General features: G+C 41.4%; 1 protein-coding gene across 1 annotated transcript in view; it reads right to left on the bottom strand.

Moving 5' to 3' along the window:
* Positions 1–367: 367 nt before the first annotated feature.
* The window catches only part of prex2 (phosphatidylinositol-3,4,5-trisphosphate-dependent Rac exchange factor 2), an 89,601-nt gene continuing 72,756 nt past the window's right edge, over positions 368–17,212 (bottom strand). The window contains 7 exon segments of the mRNA XM_030757063.1: positions 368–977; positions 979–996; positions 3,029–3,096; positions 8,778–8,880; positions 11,802–11,953; positions 11,955–11,993; positions 13,152–13,218. Coding sequence (XP_030612923.1) covers positions 953–977; positions 979–996; positions 3,029–3,096; positions 8,778–8,880; positions 11,802–11,953; positions 11,955–11,993; positions 13,152–13,218 — 472 coding nt within the window. The 3' untranslated portion in view covers positions 368–952.

The following is a 17,212-nucleotide window of genomic DNA, read 5'->3' as shown; positions in this document are numbered from 1 at the left end:
TCTGCTTGATTTTTACATTGATCATACAAAGGCATACAGCTTACATAGGAAACATCACTTTTTGTTTGCATAGCAGTGAGCTAGTCATCCACTCTACAATTACATGTATAACGTGTTTTAATCCTGAGTACTGTCAATATATATATATAAAAAAAAACAATATAGCCCTAGCTCTATGCTGCTTTATAATACTGATAAATCACAGAAAATCTTCATCTGATGCGAGATAGTTTGACTCTATCAGCACTTTTTCTCTCTCCACCCCCCCCCCCCCCCCCCCCCCCCCCCCCCCCCCCCCCCCCCCCCCCCCCCCCCCCCCCCCCCCCCCCCCCCCCCCCCCCCCCCCCCCCCCCCCCCCCCCCCCCCCCCCCTAAAAGCTGTGCATATTTAAAAGTGAATAAACATCTTTTTGAGAAACACACGCAGTCATAGCATGAAACAACACGGAACTGACAAAGCACTGAAGTCAGAGCTGAACAGAAGCTGACAAATTACTGGCTAATTTGAACAAATAGTGTGCCAAATTACACCCAGTATCCTTCTAATCATTTTTATTTCATATGCAAATAAAGCTAATACCATGAAATGCAAATGTCCCTCATAAAAACAAGAAGAATAATATGCAGACACATAACTGATGGGATTAATTTTGTTCATTCATTAAGCTAATTTCACTCCCTTCACTCTGACACACTGTCTTGTCAGATGCATCATAGACTTTAAAAAAAAAAAAAAAAAAAAAAAAAAAAAAATATCAATGTGTCAAATAAAAAGTGAAAAATATAACGTACTAAAACACTATTTATGGTTACAAATTCTATTTACATAGTTAGGCAGCTACTCCGGACATATAAATGAACCCAATAGCTCTCTTTAATTAGGTTAGGCTACTGGTGGAAGGAAAGCACTGATGACTCAAAGATCCTCAAGACCTCTTCCTGGATGCAATGCATTATGGATCACCATCTGGGGTGGGGCTGGCACAGCTTGTACAACCTGATCAGAGAAACACATATGCAACATGACGCTTAATTACATTCAACCCAAGCAATGATTTGCTGTTCAGTTTCACCTCTCCAGGCAACACTTTATTGTTGCTTGTTTTGGACTTACTGGGGGGGCTGTCTGTACTGGAAATGTGCAACAACACCTTTGTAAATACTGTCGTAATAGTTTCTGTACTTTTCACAGTCAAACCATGGTTTGTTCTGCTTCCTCAATGAACAGAAAACATTACTTAGCACCACTTTCATGTTATATTGTCCATGACTGGCCACTGTAATCCAAAATCAATTTCAAGCAGCATCAAATATGATGAATTTTTTGGCGTTGACCCCTCTATTTCATGAGGTCTCAACATTTTAAAACAGGTCTGAAGGAGGTCAGGCCCGGTGGAGCACAGCAACCTGGCTGTCTTGTTTGCCATTGTTTGTTTTGCCGTTAAGAAAGGCCTTGAGGAGAGCCTGGCTGCTCGTTGAAGGTGTAGGTGTGCACTGTGTTCCTATCTAAATTATGGTATAAAGAAACTCTCTTTGCCAGGAACATGTGAGGACCATTTCCATAACAAATGCATCAATATTTGAAACTACACAACTGCATCTCCTGAAAGATTATTTCTGCATAAGGGAAAAACCTGGTCTCATTAATATTTCCACATCGTCACATGCATTTCTTGCAACCTAATGCAGCATTGCTGTCATTTCTCTGGTCTTGAGCATTAACAACACATAACTGCAGGGTAAAGTACCACTAAAATGTAAGAGTCCCTTTCATCTAGAGATCAGCAGGAGTGAGAGTCTATCTCTAATGATCCTCAAGGATGCGTACATATTCTGCAGCTGTGCCAGCTACTTATGCTGCAACACTTATGACATAAACCTGGGAGTGCAGTAATTTTGCTGCGTGATCACGACATCTCAGTGTCTCAACACTAATCATCCGGCACATTAATTGTATCTGTCAATTTCACTAAAAGGTTCAAAAGGGCTGCTCTCTCACAAAACCTATACAGTATGTCATAGCCAAATGGCTGAGGCAGTCTTTGCCTCCCTTACAGCTCTTGAGCAAAGGAATCTCCCTTCTAATGTGACTAAAATTACTATTTGGCTCCAGACCTGCACAAAAAGCACACACATGGATCTATAGTACATGAATGATCATAAACAATGAAAAAGTCTTGTACTATCATCCTTATCACTCTGGGGTTGAAATTTTTTATTTCCAAGTATGTAGTGGTTAACATATTTTGCACACACAGATCCAATCCCTGGTTCAATTCCTCCCATATATCCAGGTCCCAACTCAGATAATCCAAGGGTTGTGTCAGGAAGGGCATCAGACATAAAAAAAAAAAAAAAAAAAACTGTACAAACATACAGATCCATCCACTGTGGCGACCCCTTGAGAAATAAGGGAGCAGGTTAAAGTAAAGGTTAAATTTGGATTCTTCTGATGACCAGCAGGGTGACAAATGATTAAGCAGGGTATATTCTCTTTCCACAAGGCTACCCTTTGACAAGTTGCTGCCATATGTGTGCGCAGTGAACGTCAGTCGGTTTGCATTCACACCTACCTTGCTCAGGATGGTTGTGCTAAAAGACACACTGAAACCACAGCTGCAATGTTCTTGTAGTACATTTGTTTCAAGCCCAATTTTCACGAGCCAAAACAAAAGGTGAATAAATAATATCACAGTGACTAACAGAGGCATGTTACTGACCAATCTAGGCAGCTAGCAGTAGCTCGCCTCTCTGCTCCAAATATAGTTATTAAATACAAGATGGCAACAGCCAACGTGCTAAAACTCAAAACTTGTAGTCAACATCGTGTGGCTACATTCATCTTTTATGTAGTCTATGGAAAGAAGTGAGATAAAAGATTGAGACAAGATTCACAAGTCATCACAAACTATTATATGTATGGAAAATCATAAAAAAAAAAAGAAAAAGGAGAACCCTCAAAATCAGGAAACACTCAAATTCTTTAATTAATGTTGCCACATGTAAACCGGTGGTGTTTGTAGATTTACATTGGGACAGATGACGGCGTACGATCCCTCACTCCCAGGTTCTTGGCAGAATTCTGAACTCTTGCCCCCTACAAGACAAAAAGTCCAAAATTCGGAACAAGGACATCGGTTGAAATGCAGCAGCCACAGATAGAAGCTGAATATAACACCATAGAGAGATGAGCTTAAACAAAAGCTTAGACAATAAGCCAAAGAACATTTCTATCCTCTGAGTACTGCAGTTGCATTTGCCTAAAGCTACAAAAATATGACAATGAGGAGTCTGGTTTGTCAGCTTTTAGAAATAATAAATTTCTGAGCAATATCATCCAAACTGTCTACTATCTGGCCTGATATGTGGTGTTCTTCCCATGTTGGCTTATTGATGTTTATTGAATCAGGAAACTCTGTAAAGTTTTGAGTCAATGTCAATTTTAGTGGAGTAACTCTTCATGGATCTATGGTTCCCTCTCATCTTTGAGCAGATTTATTTATGATCATAAATTCAAAAACACAAGAAGCACACATTTCATCTCTCCAGTGATAGTTTATAATTAACAACATAAGGTTCCCCTGTGAGAATGCTTTATGTTAAGCCTGGAGTGACTTTCAGCTGTCTGCAGGAGAGGAGGTACAGGTTCTTTTCTAAATATTGTATGTTTTGAAGCATTTGTGGGGTATGATGCATGTGTAGAGTCTAAATTTAAACTGCTGCTGCTGCCAGTGTGTAGCTCTTCTTTCTTTCTTTCATTCTTTCTTTCTTTCTATGCATGCAAAAGAGCGCTGCAGATTAGTCATTGTCAGGAATTTTAAGCCAGTAGTAAAGAATCTGGAAGATGAGTAGGGTGTCTGTGCGTCCATGTGTGTGTTAGAGTTTGATTATGCCCAGTCAGGAGAATGTCTGCTCTTCGCTAATGTTCCTTCAGTCTGCTGGCTGTGCGCAGAGTCGGCAGATAAATGACTGCAGGGGGGGGCAGGAAGCAACTTAGGCTTTCAATTTAGAGGCACAAACACCTGCGCTCAAAAACACACCCCCTCTCTACTTCTGTGCTGCATGCGCGTAAGCAAAAATACATAATCAAATCTTTTTTTCTTTTTTTTCTTAAGAGCTCATCAGCCTTTGAGCAGCGAGGGACCAACCGGCCAAAAGTGCATTAGCCGACCTCTCAGTTACAACTCTGCCGTGCCCCATCTTACTGTCTGCTTCGAGTTACGTCCAGATAAGAGGATAGCATCAGCAATTACCCGATGCCTATCTGGGCCATCCATTCTGATGCCTCCAGACAGAGATGCCCCCTAATGTTCCTGAAGGTCACAGCATCCAGCGAGAACACACCAAAACTATTTTAAAAGTAAACCAAATAAGTGGAATTTTGTTTTCATGACTTAATAATGGCTCTGAAACTATCCAAGTACTGTGGCATACCAACATTATAAATACATACTCTCAAATGATTATTTGAAGGTACGGTGGCGTGGTGGTTAGCACTACTGCCTCCAGCACCCCCCCCACACACACACACACATCCACAACATCATCTACAGTCACCATCAGTTTTATTAGGTACACCTTTTTAATTGCTCATTAATCATGTAGCAGCAACTCAGTGCATTTAGGCTTGTACACATGGTCAAGACAACCTGCTGAAGCTCAAACTGAGCATCAGAATGATGAATAAAGGCAATTTAAGGGACTTTGAATGTGTCATGGTTGTTGGTGCCAGATGGTCTGAGCTACTGGGATTTTTCAACACAAACATCCCTCAGTTTACAGAGAATGGCCTGAAAAAGAGAAAATATCTAAAGCAGCAGCTCTCTGGGCAAAAATGCCTTGTTGAGACCAGAGGTCAGAGAAGAATGGCCAGACTGCTTCAAGCTGATAGGAAGGCAACAGTAACTCAAATATTTGTTACACCCAAGGTATGCAGAAGAGCATCTCTGAATGCACAACACGTTGAACATTGAAGTAGATGGGCAACAGCAGCAGAAGACCACACCAGATGCTAAGAACAGAGAGGCTATAATTTGCATGGGCTCAACAAAAATTGGACAAGTCTCAATTTCTGCTGCAACATTTGGATGGTAGCATCAGAATTCAGTGTATCTATAAAGGTACATCTTCCTATTGGGTAGCAAGGCGTACCTAATAAAGTGTCTGGTGAGTGTATGTAACATGTATCTAACGCGTATCTAACATTCACACACACAACTACACTCCAATGAACACATCGGGAGCAACTTGGGGTTCCGTATCTTGCCCAAGGCATGCAGACTGGAGCAGCCAGGGATCAAACCACCAACCTTCCAATTAGTTTTATTAATTACTGCTCTACCTCCTGAGCCACAGCAACCCATGGGATGCCTTCTTCATAATCAAACAAATCAGTATAATTGATCATCACAATTTTTATAATTAATGCTGGGTCTGCACCCAATTTCACGCCAATCCATATCACAGTTGTTAAAATATTGAGTATGGACCACAGCGGTGGACAAATATGCAGACTCTGCTATCAGCAAAGCAGAAAGCATGCCATAGCACAGACTAAAACACATATAATGCTAAGAATATGTTTGATTAAAAAAAAAGATTTATTTAGTTGTCCAGGAAACAAATGAGTTCAAATAGTGCACACACAGTCCTTCAGGTGCCTTATAATGAGCATAAGTTCATTCATGAATACAGATGCTGTATGTAATCTGTAGAAATGCTTTCATTTTTCACATGTGACACGTAACGCACATCTAATGTCTGTTTTCTTTATGTACTTGTATCAGCATCTAAAATGGTAAACTCAATATTCGCCACAGCTTTAACAGAACGTGAAATTAATTATTTATTCAAAGTAAAATATTTGTCAGCATATTCAATCTGGTTCATACCACCGGCGCTGACTTAAACAGCAGTGCTTACTTCTCTCCTGAACTCCGAGTGAATGAAGGTCTTACAGTTACTAAAAAAATGAAACAAGAAAATATAGTCCCGTTTATGAGTGACGGGGTGATGCCATGAGTCATTCTTTACATTTAGTGTATGACACACACTATACTGCCAAAGTATTCGCTCGTCTGCCTTCACACGCATACGAACTTGAGTGATATCCCATTCTTAATCCATAGGGTTTATATGATGTAGGCCCACCCTTTGCAGCTATAACAGCTTCAACTCTTCTGGAAGGCTTTCCACAAGGTTTAGGTGTGTTTATGGGAATTTTTGACCATTCTTCCAGAAGCACTTTTGTGATGTTGGACACTGATGTTGGACGAGAAGACCTGGCTCGCAGTCTCCACCCTAATTCATCCCCAAGGTGCTCTGTTGGGTTGAGGCCAGGATTCTGTGCAGGCCAGGCAAGTTCCACACCAAAGTTGCTCATCCATGTCTTTATGGACCTTGCTTTGTGCACTGGTGCGCATTCATGTTGGAACAGGAAGGGGCCATCGCTATACTCTTCGCACAAAGCTGGGAGCATGAAATTGTCCAAAATGTCTTGGTATGCTGAAGCACTAAGAGTTCCTTTCACGGGAACTAAGAGGCTCCTGCAAACAACCCCACACCATAATCTCTCCTCCACCAAACTTTACACTTGGCACAATGCAGTCAGACAGTACTGTTTTCCTGGCAACCACCAAACCCAGATTCATCCATTGGATTGCGAGACGGAGAAGTGTGATTTGTCATTCCAGAGAACATGTCTCCACTGCTCTAGAGTCCAGTGGTGGCATGCTTTACACCACTGCATCCAACACTTTGCATTGTGCTTGGTGATGTAAGGCTTGGTTGCAGCTGCTCAGCCATGGAAACCCATTCCATGACGCACTCTACGCACTGTTCTTGAGCTAATCTGAAGGCCACATGAAGTTAGGAGGTCTGTAGCGATTGGCTCGGCAGAAAGTTGATGACCTCTGTTTTACTATGCGCCAGCTGACTGTGGAATATTTAGTAGTGAGGAACTGGACTTGCTGCAAAGGTGACATCCTATCATGGTACCACGCTGGAATTCACTGAGTGTTTGCATGGGTGCTTGATTTATACACCCGTGGCCATGGAAATGATTGGAACACCTGAATTCAATGATTTATATGGGTGAGTGAATACTTTTCGCAATATAGTGTATGTTGTATGGTGTTTGTATGTTGGTTTATATTTGGGCAAAACAGGTCTAATCTCAGCTTCATTTGTAAACTTATATACATCACTCTAATTATGAATTATGTTGTCGGAGCTTGATGGATGAATCCTCCTGGGACTGGATTCTGTGCTGATAACCTTTTTGTGAGTAAGCATGACTCTAGAGCGAGAAAGAAGATGTGTCATTCAAATCCTGTGTGATATTCATATTCACCAGATTCATCAGCTGTCTGAGAGCAAGGGTAGGCACACAGACACAGACACACACACACACACACACACACACACACAGACACACACACAAAGCAGCTCAGATTCCCTAAGCTCTCTATCTGGGCTGAACCATGTCTTCTCAGTGTCTGTCTAGGTCAACAGTGATGCAGAGTAAGAGAAATATCTCATTCCAGAACAAGATTTGTTCTTGTTAATCTAAACAATAAATCCCCATACTTGCACTTTTCAGAATGAATGTAAAATATCCTCAAATCAAAGCCCTCACAGTAATGTTTTAAATGTTTGCCAGATGCACACTATACAAGTCAAGGTCATACAGTGCACCTAGTTGCACCCTCCTGGCTGCCATCCCATTTCTCTGAGAGGAGAAATTAAATGCCTCCTGTCCTGCAGGATCCAAGCCTACTGAGGAACCTCTCCTCTCAGTAAAAACAGCTACATAACCACAACTGACAGAACTTTCAAAGACAGTGTGAAGTATGCACCAAGCTGTGGTCATGGTTGGAGCCTATTAAAAAAAAAATGCAAAAATGGGCAAAAATGGGAATGCACTGAAAGAGTAATAGGAATTTCTTCCTTTCTTCCTCCTAATGCATATGCAGATAAACAAACAAGCCCCAGACTTTCAACGAGCCTGCTTGGTTTCTCATTACTCTCTCATTTGGTCCGATTCATATTCTGGTAGCAGTGAATGCATATCTGATCAGTTTGAAATCAGGTAGGGGGTGAAGAGGCAAAACAAATTATAATGTAGACAGGAGCTAATGATTTTTTTCATGTGGACAGCAGCTAATATTTCTTTCATTACCCAAAAGTATACTTACTGCTGGCTGCCTTTAAAAATTGCATTATTACTGAAGTAATGAGACTCTGTGAGAAATATTGACCAAGGAAGCTAAAATGGCATAATTCTCCCTATTTGACTCGATGAAGCATACAGTTTGTGTGATGACTTTGGATGCGGAAACTGTTCCGTGGATTGAAACACAAATTTACTCTGAGATTGAAAATGTCACTGCAAGGGCTGCTGCAAGAAAAGGTGGTAGAAGCAGCAGCATCAGGAGGCTGAGAAGAAACATAACAAAAGAGACTGAAGTATGTATCAGGGGTGGAAATCACAGTAATTCATGATAAGATACCTCGATGATGCAATTCTTTGATACCCGACTTATTCCAAGACAGTCATTCAAGACGCATCACAGTATCCGAAGAAAAAATATCCCTCAGAAGCCAGAACTGAAGTATTTTTTTCCTCTGCAATGTGTTGTAAGTGTGTGTTTATTATGTATAAACCTGAAGGTAAGTGTGAGTCCATGAATATAGAAAAGGGGTAGCATGCTATAGTACGCCACAGGAAAACTGCAAAATGGGCAGTGGATTGTTTTAGTACACGTGGAAACCACATACCTGTTTCCTCATGACATCAGTGGCCTGCATGATGCAGCGAGGGGGGAGGCCGTGGTTTCGAGCTAGCAGGATGGCCTGCTCCAGTGTCACACTCAGGGTGCAGCTGTTGGCCAGAGACAAAACATAAGGTCAGGCTTATTCTCATCAAACGGTTGGATGATGCTTGATTATATTATCATAAATCACAATACTGTATCCACTGCTGCAGTTTGGGGCTAAGAATTTGTTGTGCCAAAAATGAAGGGCATTTAATGTCTTTTCCCATTTCAGTGATGCTGAACTACCAAAATAGTGCCTTTATTTGACATGGATCACGGCAGTTGAGCAGCCTTTGCAACAGACGGAGACAGAAACAAAATCAACTGAAAAAAATTCAGTTCAGCTAAATCACATCACCACGAGAGCGTTTTGCTCCTCTTGACATCTTGCCATTACCATCACATTCTTCCTGTCTCACCTTCGCTCATCTCCACACTAATGAATCACTGCACTTGCCGCTGAAAAGTCAATCACACCAAGCAAACATGCAGTATCAAGAGGATAACGAGTTCCCTGATCTTTGCCTTACAGGAAGGAGAGGGGTTGAAATTTGTGGTAGAGCTCTGGCACTTGAGGAGACTTCCAGGTTTTCTTGTCCTCAGGATTGATGCAGCCACAGAAATGGGTCTAAAGACAAGTCAGTGCATCTCCTGTGGCACAGGCGACATACTCTCACCACCATAATGGTGTGATATGTGTAAAATGAGTGCTGACATGAGTCTGTGATTCATTAGTTGCAGCAAACTTTGTTCCCAGGCACATATGCAGCCATCTTTTCCCCTCCTGCCTTTACACACACCACAGATGGCAGTATGTGGATAGATCCTTAGAGAGCCAGTGACGGGTGTCAAGGCTGTTGGGTGACCTTTCTATGATAACAAGCTGTACTAGTAGATCGATCCAGAGCCTTTTCACTGCAAAGCGACCTGTCCAAAGTTCCAACACTGCCAGGCTCGCTGTCATTGAGAAGCACTGCCATGACGCTGCTAAGAAATCTGAGCTGTTTGTTTAATATCTCCTTCTCTCATGACAGAGTTTCACATTGACTGAGGAGAACAAAAAAAAAAAAAGCGCGGATGTGAGACAGGGGACTTATCACTGCCAGAAGCCGTTACTTTGAGTCAATCAGATCAAGATTTAAAAGTCCCCTAGAGTTCCAGTTGCATAACTTTATTACAGGGAAACACGATGCGATAAAAGTAATGAACTCAACGATCATTTCCAGTATGTGCCGAAAGATATCCCAGAAGATATCCCAGGAAAGATGTCCTTTTACGGGCCACCCCAGAATATTTTATGCACCCACTTTGAGCTTCCCACACCGATAAAGAAGGGCAGGAAGGGAAAAAAATAAAACACCAAAAGAAGAAAAAGAGGATCTTTAAATATCTCTTCTGCTGGAGCAAGATGAAGGAACTGCACAAAATCCGTGTGTGCGTTAGGCTGTTTCCCTTTTCATTAGGGCTGGTGAGATAGTACAAGATGATTTACACCCATCTGTTTTATGTTGTTCCATCCCATATCCCATTTACACTCTGTGTTTCTGCAGAGTGAATCCATACTGATAAATGAACAAAGAAAGAAAGACACAAAAAAGTAAAGATAGCATTAAGAGGAGGACCCCCACCCCAGTGAAGTCTTCCTTTGCCTGTCTAGTGGTATTTCTGGGAGTGATTGACAAAAAAAGAGAGGAGTGATAGCATTTTGCTGATACCCCCCAAAATATCACGCTTTCACTGTTATTAAAACTCATCCATCAAGCCAAATAATCCAATCAATAGTGCCTGAGAAGACTGTCACACTGATAATGCAATTTCCACATTACTAATCTACTGGCTTGGTTTCATTGGCTTTTCAATTATTCCACATTTAGCCTGTGTGCTCACCGTTTACATCTTTTTTTCTTCTAACATTTGGAATTCTACAGAGAAAGCAGTAAAAATTGGTTCATTTCTATATAATCTGTATGCTGTCAATAGTAAAAGGGGTTATATATAAAACCTGATCAGCCAAAGTTAATGACATTGATTCTGAGAAAACTTGCATCAGGCCCAGGATTTGCTGATTCACTCTCCCATCACACAAAATCCAATATGCCCATCATTCTCCAACTTTAAAGGGGTAAAATGGTGTTTAAAGAGAAAGTCTTTTCACAAATAGTCCTAGATATGGCAGGTGCTGTCACCTGCTGTGTCGCACTACACTTAACCCGCCTATGTGGGTGAGTTGTAGCTAGTAAATGTAATCGCAAACACACAATATAGGCTGTGGGTTAATAAAGTAACAGAACTCATTGCGCAGACAGGAACTTTCTATTAGAGCTCTGTCAACGGGGCCGCTCCATCCACAGCCCTTTATCAAGCCATCAGTCACATACAGTGAACGCATGAATGCGCGTGTGTGAGCCTGTGCATGTAACTGAGACAAAAAGATATGAAAACTGTCACACGGTAAAGGAAGAGGGTATCAGAGAGATGGGTGGGCGGGTGGAGGGGAAGAGCAGAGTATGAGATGAAGATGAAAGCTTGAATTGGGGATCAAGGTGACAAATGATCTGGGTATTTTTGTCCTCATGCACTGATGAATGCTGCCCTCAGCAGCAGGTGAATTAGGAAGCTGCATATAGAAGTCAGTGAGGATGGAAGTAATTGGTCCATCTCCTTCTTAAAGTCCCTAATCTGGTCTGAGAAGCAATCAGGCCTATTAACTAAAATATCTTGCTGTTAATTAATGCAGAGGAATGAGTATTAATAGAAAACCCCAAGGGTGAGCTGTGTTGGGCTCTCGTGAAATTGAGAGGTAGGTAGAAAATAAACGCTAGTGAAAATGGTAAAGGTGAGAAGAGCGTCAATGCAAGACAGATGAAAGAGGAAGGAAAATTGCAAGTGTGCCACCAAAAGGAAGAAAACGATAAGCTCAAATGTATAATTTAACTGGAGGCGGCTCATAGAAAGGTAGAAGACATGTATGTGCCCACACACTTACCGATGCACACCACTGTTGCACATGACAATGTGTGTGGCTCCCAGACGTGAGCAGAGCTCAGAGGCCACAGTGAGCAGCCCCACTCCAGAAGCCCCACAGGCGGTATACTGACAGGCAGCAGTGCGGCGACAACTAATAAAACTTTCCATCACGGTGGTAGAGCTCCTCCAGAGCATTGAGGGGACGCATTAACTGTACAGAAACAATGGAGAGAGGTTAGTGTGGGATGAAAACAAGAAGATAAACTGAGTGGATTTAGAGATTATGAGGTTAACACTGTTGAGGCTAAACCATTTCTGTCTCAGGCTGTCATATATATACTGTTGCTGTGCGATCATTGGCAAAGCTTCAAATAATCAGTTTGTTTGTTTTTTTAAATGTTGGATCTGTGTGCTCTCTGATGGGATGTCCTTAATACAGCCCCCTGACCTTCTGTTTATGAGGGAAGCTAATCAGTAGAAAGTTTGCTTAAAGAGAGGAGGACAGGGGGGTTTTGAGACTCTACTTTGCATGATTCAAAGAAAAAAATATGGAGCCATAAATGAAGATAATAGTTTCCCTTAAAAGTCACTATCGACTGCCTGGAGGTTTTAGATTTGACTTTAACACTGCTTCATTTGTTTTTAATAGTGCAGCGCCAGCCTCTCTCTCAGACATCTGTACCTAGCAGATGTCTCAGATCCTCTGATACTGGCTTCCTAGTGGTCCCACAGAACTCAACAACAACACACGGAGAAATCAGCCTTTAGCCATCGTTGCCCCAGGCTCTGGAACAGTCTGACTGTAAGAATCTGAGGACTTTACTTCAGTGGAAGAAACTTCAAGACATGCACTATATGGACAAAATACTAGGTCGCACTATTTAATCTTTAAATTCAGGTGTTTTCTGTCCTATGGCAACAGGTGTAAAATCAAGCAACTAGCCATGCAGTCAATCACAATCAACTCTAAGTGGTATTACTGCAAAATGGAAGCGTTTAGGAACCACAGCAACTCAGCCACAAAGTGACAGACCACATCAAGTCGACCACGTGCTGAGGCGCGTAGTGCGTAAAAGTCACCAACGCTCTGCTGACTCAGAATTCCAAACGTCCTCTGACATCAACATCAGCACCAACACTGTGCACCAGGAGCTTCACGGCATGGGTTTCCATGGCCGAGCAGCTCTTTACTTAGTAATTTATTGCTCTAATTACACCTTAATTTAATTAAGCACAATGTTTTTCTTACTTTTAACTACTGTGATTTTATTAAAAGAAAATACTTCTTCATATTCTCAACTATTGGTTGTTGCAACACATGCAAGACAGTCCATATTGCAGCATCTACTCCTCCTGAGGTTGATCTTACCTTATCTATGAGGGCAGCTTTTGGTGCAGAGCTAGGAGGCATGTTGGACTGATCAAGGTAGAAAGCCCTGTGGGAGAAACAAACAGTAAATCTGTAAATGCAGTTGGACAGGAAACGGCGTATATTAAAACCCAACACATGACAGAAGACTACATTTAACAATCAGGCAGGAGTTGTTTTTCTATTTAGTAGCTCCACTGCATGAAATCAAAATTGTTTCCCCGCACCATTAGGTCATCAGGAGAACTGGCCACTTTTCTGGGAAAACTAGGCCACTTGCTCATTATGGACTGCCACCATCTGACTATCAATCATGAGAGTAACTTGGGCACAGCTAAGCACAAGCACAAACACAGACTAAGCATCTCTTGTCCCGGGCATCACTCCAAATGCCATTCCCTCATTCATTCATGGAGTACAATCAATGTTCCTCGTCCTCCACTGGAGGCAGCACTGCACTGGTGTCCTTGCAGATGGAGGCTGTATGCCGCAATGAGTCCTTCTGAGGTGGAGTGCTACTGGTGCAACCTCAGCAGTCTGTGATTCCATTAAATCTTAGTAATCCAGCAGCGTGCTAAAAATAGATACACTACACCACATTAAACACCCTGTAAAAAAATCACATACTCCATTACCTCTTGCCAGAGGCAATTATAACGTTTAACATACAGTCACCCATATACTACACATTTTAGAAATCACTAATATATAATGAACATAAAAAAAAAACACTTTCAAGAAATTCAGCAACTGCAGACTGTGGAGGAGGGAGACTGTTTACAAGACTCAGTGAGGCATATCTCATTCATCTGCATTCACTCTGCTATTAAGTGATTAAAATCAGGCCAAGTAGGCATTCATTATGACTGTGGTATTTCTGCTTGACATAATATTAATGAAATTAATTAATGAGGGGAGAATTAACACATCCCTGATTCAAGATTTTATAGTGATTATAAACTATTCCAGCTGAAACTTAAAGTTTACACAAGCATTAAACATACAGTCATACTGTAGGAAACCTGGGGTACCAATGCATTTGTGTAACACATGACTAGGACCCAAAGCCTAAAGAACACAAGTCCTTCAACCATTTGAACTTTCCTAATCACTAAAGCTCATTTAAATATTACACAACACACATCTCTTCTGAGATACAGATGAGTACTCAATCTATACTTTGACATGTAATTAATGCCCTTCTACCAGATGACGCAACAACTCTGAGGTGTGCTCTACAAAAAGACTATGAGCAGGGTTCAGATGCAGCTAACAGCCCATGTAATTGGTTCAAGATGCTCTTATCATTCAAACGATGCTCACGACAGCGTCACAGCACGTAATGCTCCCCTCTCAGAAAGAGCATTTAAAGTGGCCAAAAAGCCCACAAACCGCTGAATAATACATGTGAGAGTAAACAGTTATTCTTTTTATTTGGCTTAAGCTCTATTTGTATTTGCGTGCATACTCATTCGAGTACAAGTGTGTGGCGCCTAAGGACATATCTATGAAGTAAATGAAGGTTACATCCAACATCTTCTAAACCAAATATTATTCACTTACCAGGTCAGCAACACACAGTGAAGGACTGTGAATACAACACAAAATAACATTTATTGGAAATCCTTGACCTGAAATAGTTCCTGATCTGTTATCTGTTTACTTCAACTGAGAGCCCATTCACCCTTGTCCTTATCGGTCAACTGCTCTGACTTTTATCTTAAAAAGCATATAATAGAATCTGTCCGATAGCAGTCGACTTTTGTGTAACTGTCCAACTCTACTTCATCTGTACACAGTTGTTTATCTTTTTCAGACAAAACAGACGCACCTCATCTTGCCCTTGCACGCTTCTTTTTGCAGCACGAAGGTCATAATACCCACTGATTATCTCATCCTCCTGCGGTAAGAGTTGTACTAAAAAAACCACCAACCCCAGCTCGAAGAACAAACCTGACTCTCCTGGAGGTCTCTCTAATGACAAAATAATAGGAGTCAGACTCACAAGTGATGTGTGATTTAACAAGGACCTGCACTACATCTCCTGAGCTGATGATGTTTTGTCAGAGCTTTGGAAACTGAGCACCTGAAAAATGAAATTTTAAGGCCACACACAGTGCACAAACACACCACCGTGTAGTTAGGAGCACGTTACACATGCACTGGGTTGAAAATCCACTGGGTGTCTGTTACTTGTTCACACATCAGCAGTGGTTCCCAGTTTACGTCCTTGAGCTTTAGCTGCTCCGTCTTAATGGCAGGACAACGACTGCCCTTGCAGGCTTTTGCACAAGCTTGTTATCATTTTTCTTACCCACTGGCATTCTCCAACATTAAAACTGAAAAATCTCAACTTCTCCCAAGTTTTATTTAGGGAAAACTATGCCAATCAAAACTCCAGCCCACCGTCTGAAAGCCACTGTGTACCAAAAATAAAGGTTGCATTAAGTGTGTGCAATCAAGCTTGTTGTGGTTACAAGAATTTGCCTTCTTCATATTTTTGCTTTTAGTAGAGACAGAGAGAGCCATAGGTAAAGTTTGCTTGTGGCGCTCTCTTTAATAAAAAAACAACCCAAAACACACACACACATATACGCGTGCAGCCAATAGGATTTCACGAGGCTCTAATGGAGAATTTGGCTGCAGGCCAAAGATGACCTGCCCTGTGTGTAGCTGGTTTTATTTCATTGAACCAATGAGAATACTTAATTCTCTTTGTTTCTCTACCTTCATGACAATAGGGCTCTCGAGGCCCTTTACAGCACAGGAGCATTAGCGGTCAGCTGCAGCGTCAAAGAAGAGGAATCTGAGGCACAGATGTTTTCAGACAAGTAGCGTGGGAATGGGTATGCTAGCACCACATCCTGCACATTAAAATGTCCAAAAGAAACACAAGTGGTCCCTGAATTAAATGCGTCAAATGGACGATTCTGTGGATTTAGTTTTGTACACATTCACACATGGTGACACAAGTAAATTGTCTTGAATTTATGACATTAAATGTGACCTTCCAGAAGTCCATACGGTGTTCATGTAAATCACTCAGAAAGCCATGATTAATGACATCCTCCATTATTAAATTGCCCACCAACCTCTGAAGTGTGTGACAGAGCTGCTTGGGGGCTAATGAGGGCTACCAAGGGCCCTCAAATACCACACGGCGATGATACTGCAGTGACACCAGTGAAATGGTGTGTGTGAAAGTGTGAGGGAAGTCATTTTCTTATTCCACACATTTTTCCTATTTTTACACAGGCGTAAAAGCACATGCCAGCGGATACAGCCCTGAAAACCACAGTGGAATTCATCTGTACATGTTAGGACTGATTTGCTCTGGTTTAAAATGTGAGTTGTAATATAAATTTGCATTTATGTCAACTAGTTTTATATCAAGTTCAGAAAAAAAAAGAATCCAGTCCTTTGCACTTAAAGTAACTTTGTGCTGAGTGTGTCTTAATGCTACGAGTAGTTAGTACCTGACTAAATCACTGTCACTGGGACACTGAGGACATGCAAATATATTAAAATACAAGGGGATCAAATTTATGATCCTACCACTGCACATAAATAAAAGTATAAAAATATGCAAAGTATTCTTAGATCTTTAAAGTGTTTTTTTTTAAACTTGCACAGAAAGTGGTACAGAGATGAGACAAGGTCTTTTCTTTTTTTTTTTTAACAGCATCAACCATCGCTATGTGCAGAGCTGTCATCATTACAGCCATTCAATGATGGAATCAAAGAGAAGTGATAAATGAGAAAAGCTCAGCCCTCCGGGCTTTATAAACAGGGGTTCGGTGCACACTAGCTGGAGTAGAACGAAGCCTCACCACCTTCCTCAGAGCTCTAGTGAATTGGGACTCCCTCTGCCAGAGCAAAAACTGCAGCATTTTCCAAAGTGGAGAGAAACAGAAAGAAAGCTATGATGCCGTTTAGGACTGGTATATACTGTAAGACCAAAATACCTTCCTTCTGAAGTTAGGTTAATATCCATAAGCAATCTCCATAATACCACTGAATATCTAGAATTATCCATAAACACATAATATCCATAATAGCTC

Source organism: Archocentrus centrarchus, chromosome 20 (genome assembly GCF_007364275.1).
Source record: "Archocentrus centrarchus isolate MPI-CPG fArcCen1 chromosome 20, fArcCen1, whole genome shotgun sequence".
In the NCBI taxonomy this organism is placed as follows: domain Eukaryota; kingdom Metazoa; phylum Chordata; class Actinopteri; order Cichliformes; family Cichlidae; genus Archocentrus; species Archocentrus centrarchus.
The sequence above is the reverse complement of the archived record's forward strand: the minus strand, read 5'-3'. Positions and strand labels throughout refer to the sequence as shown.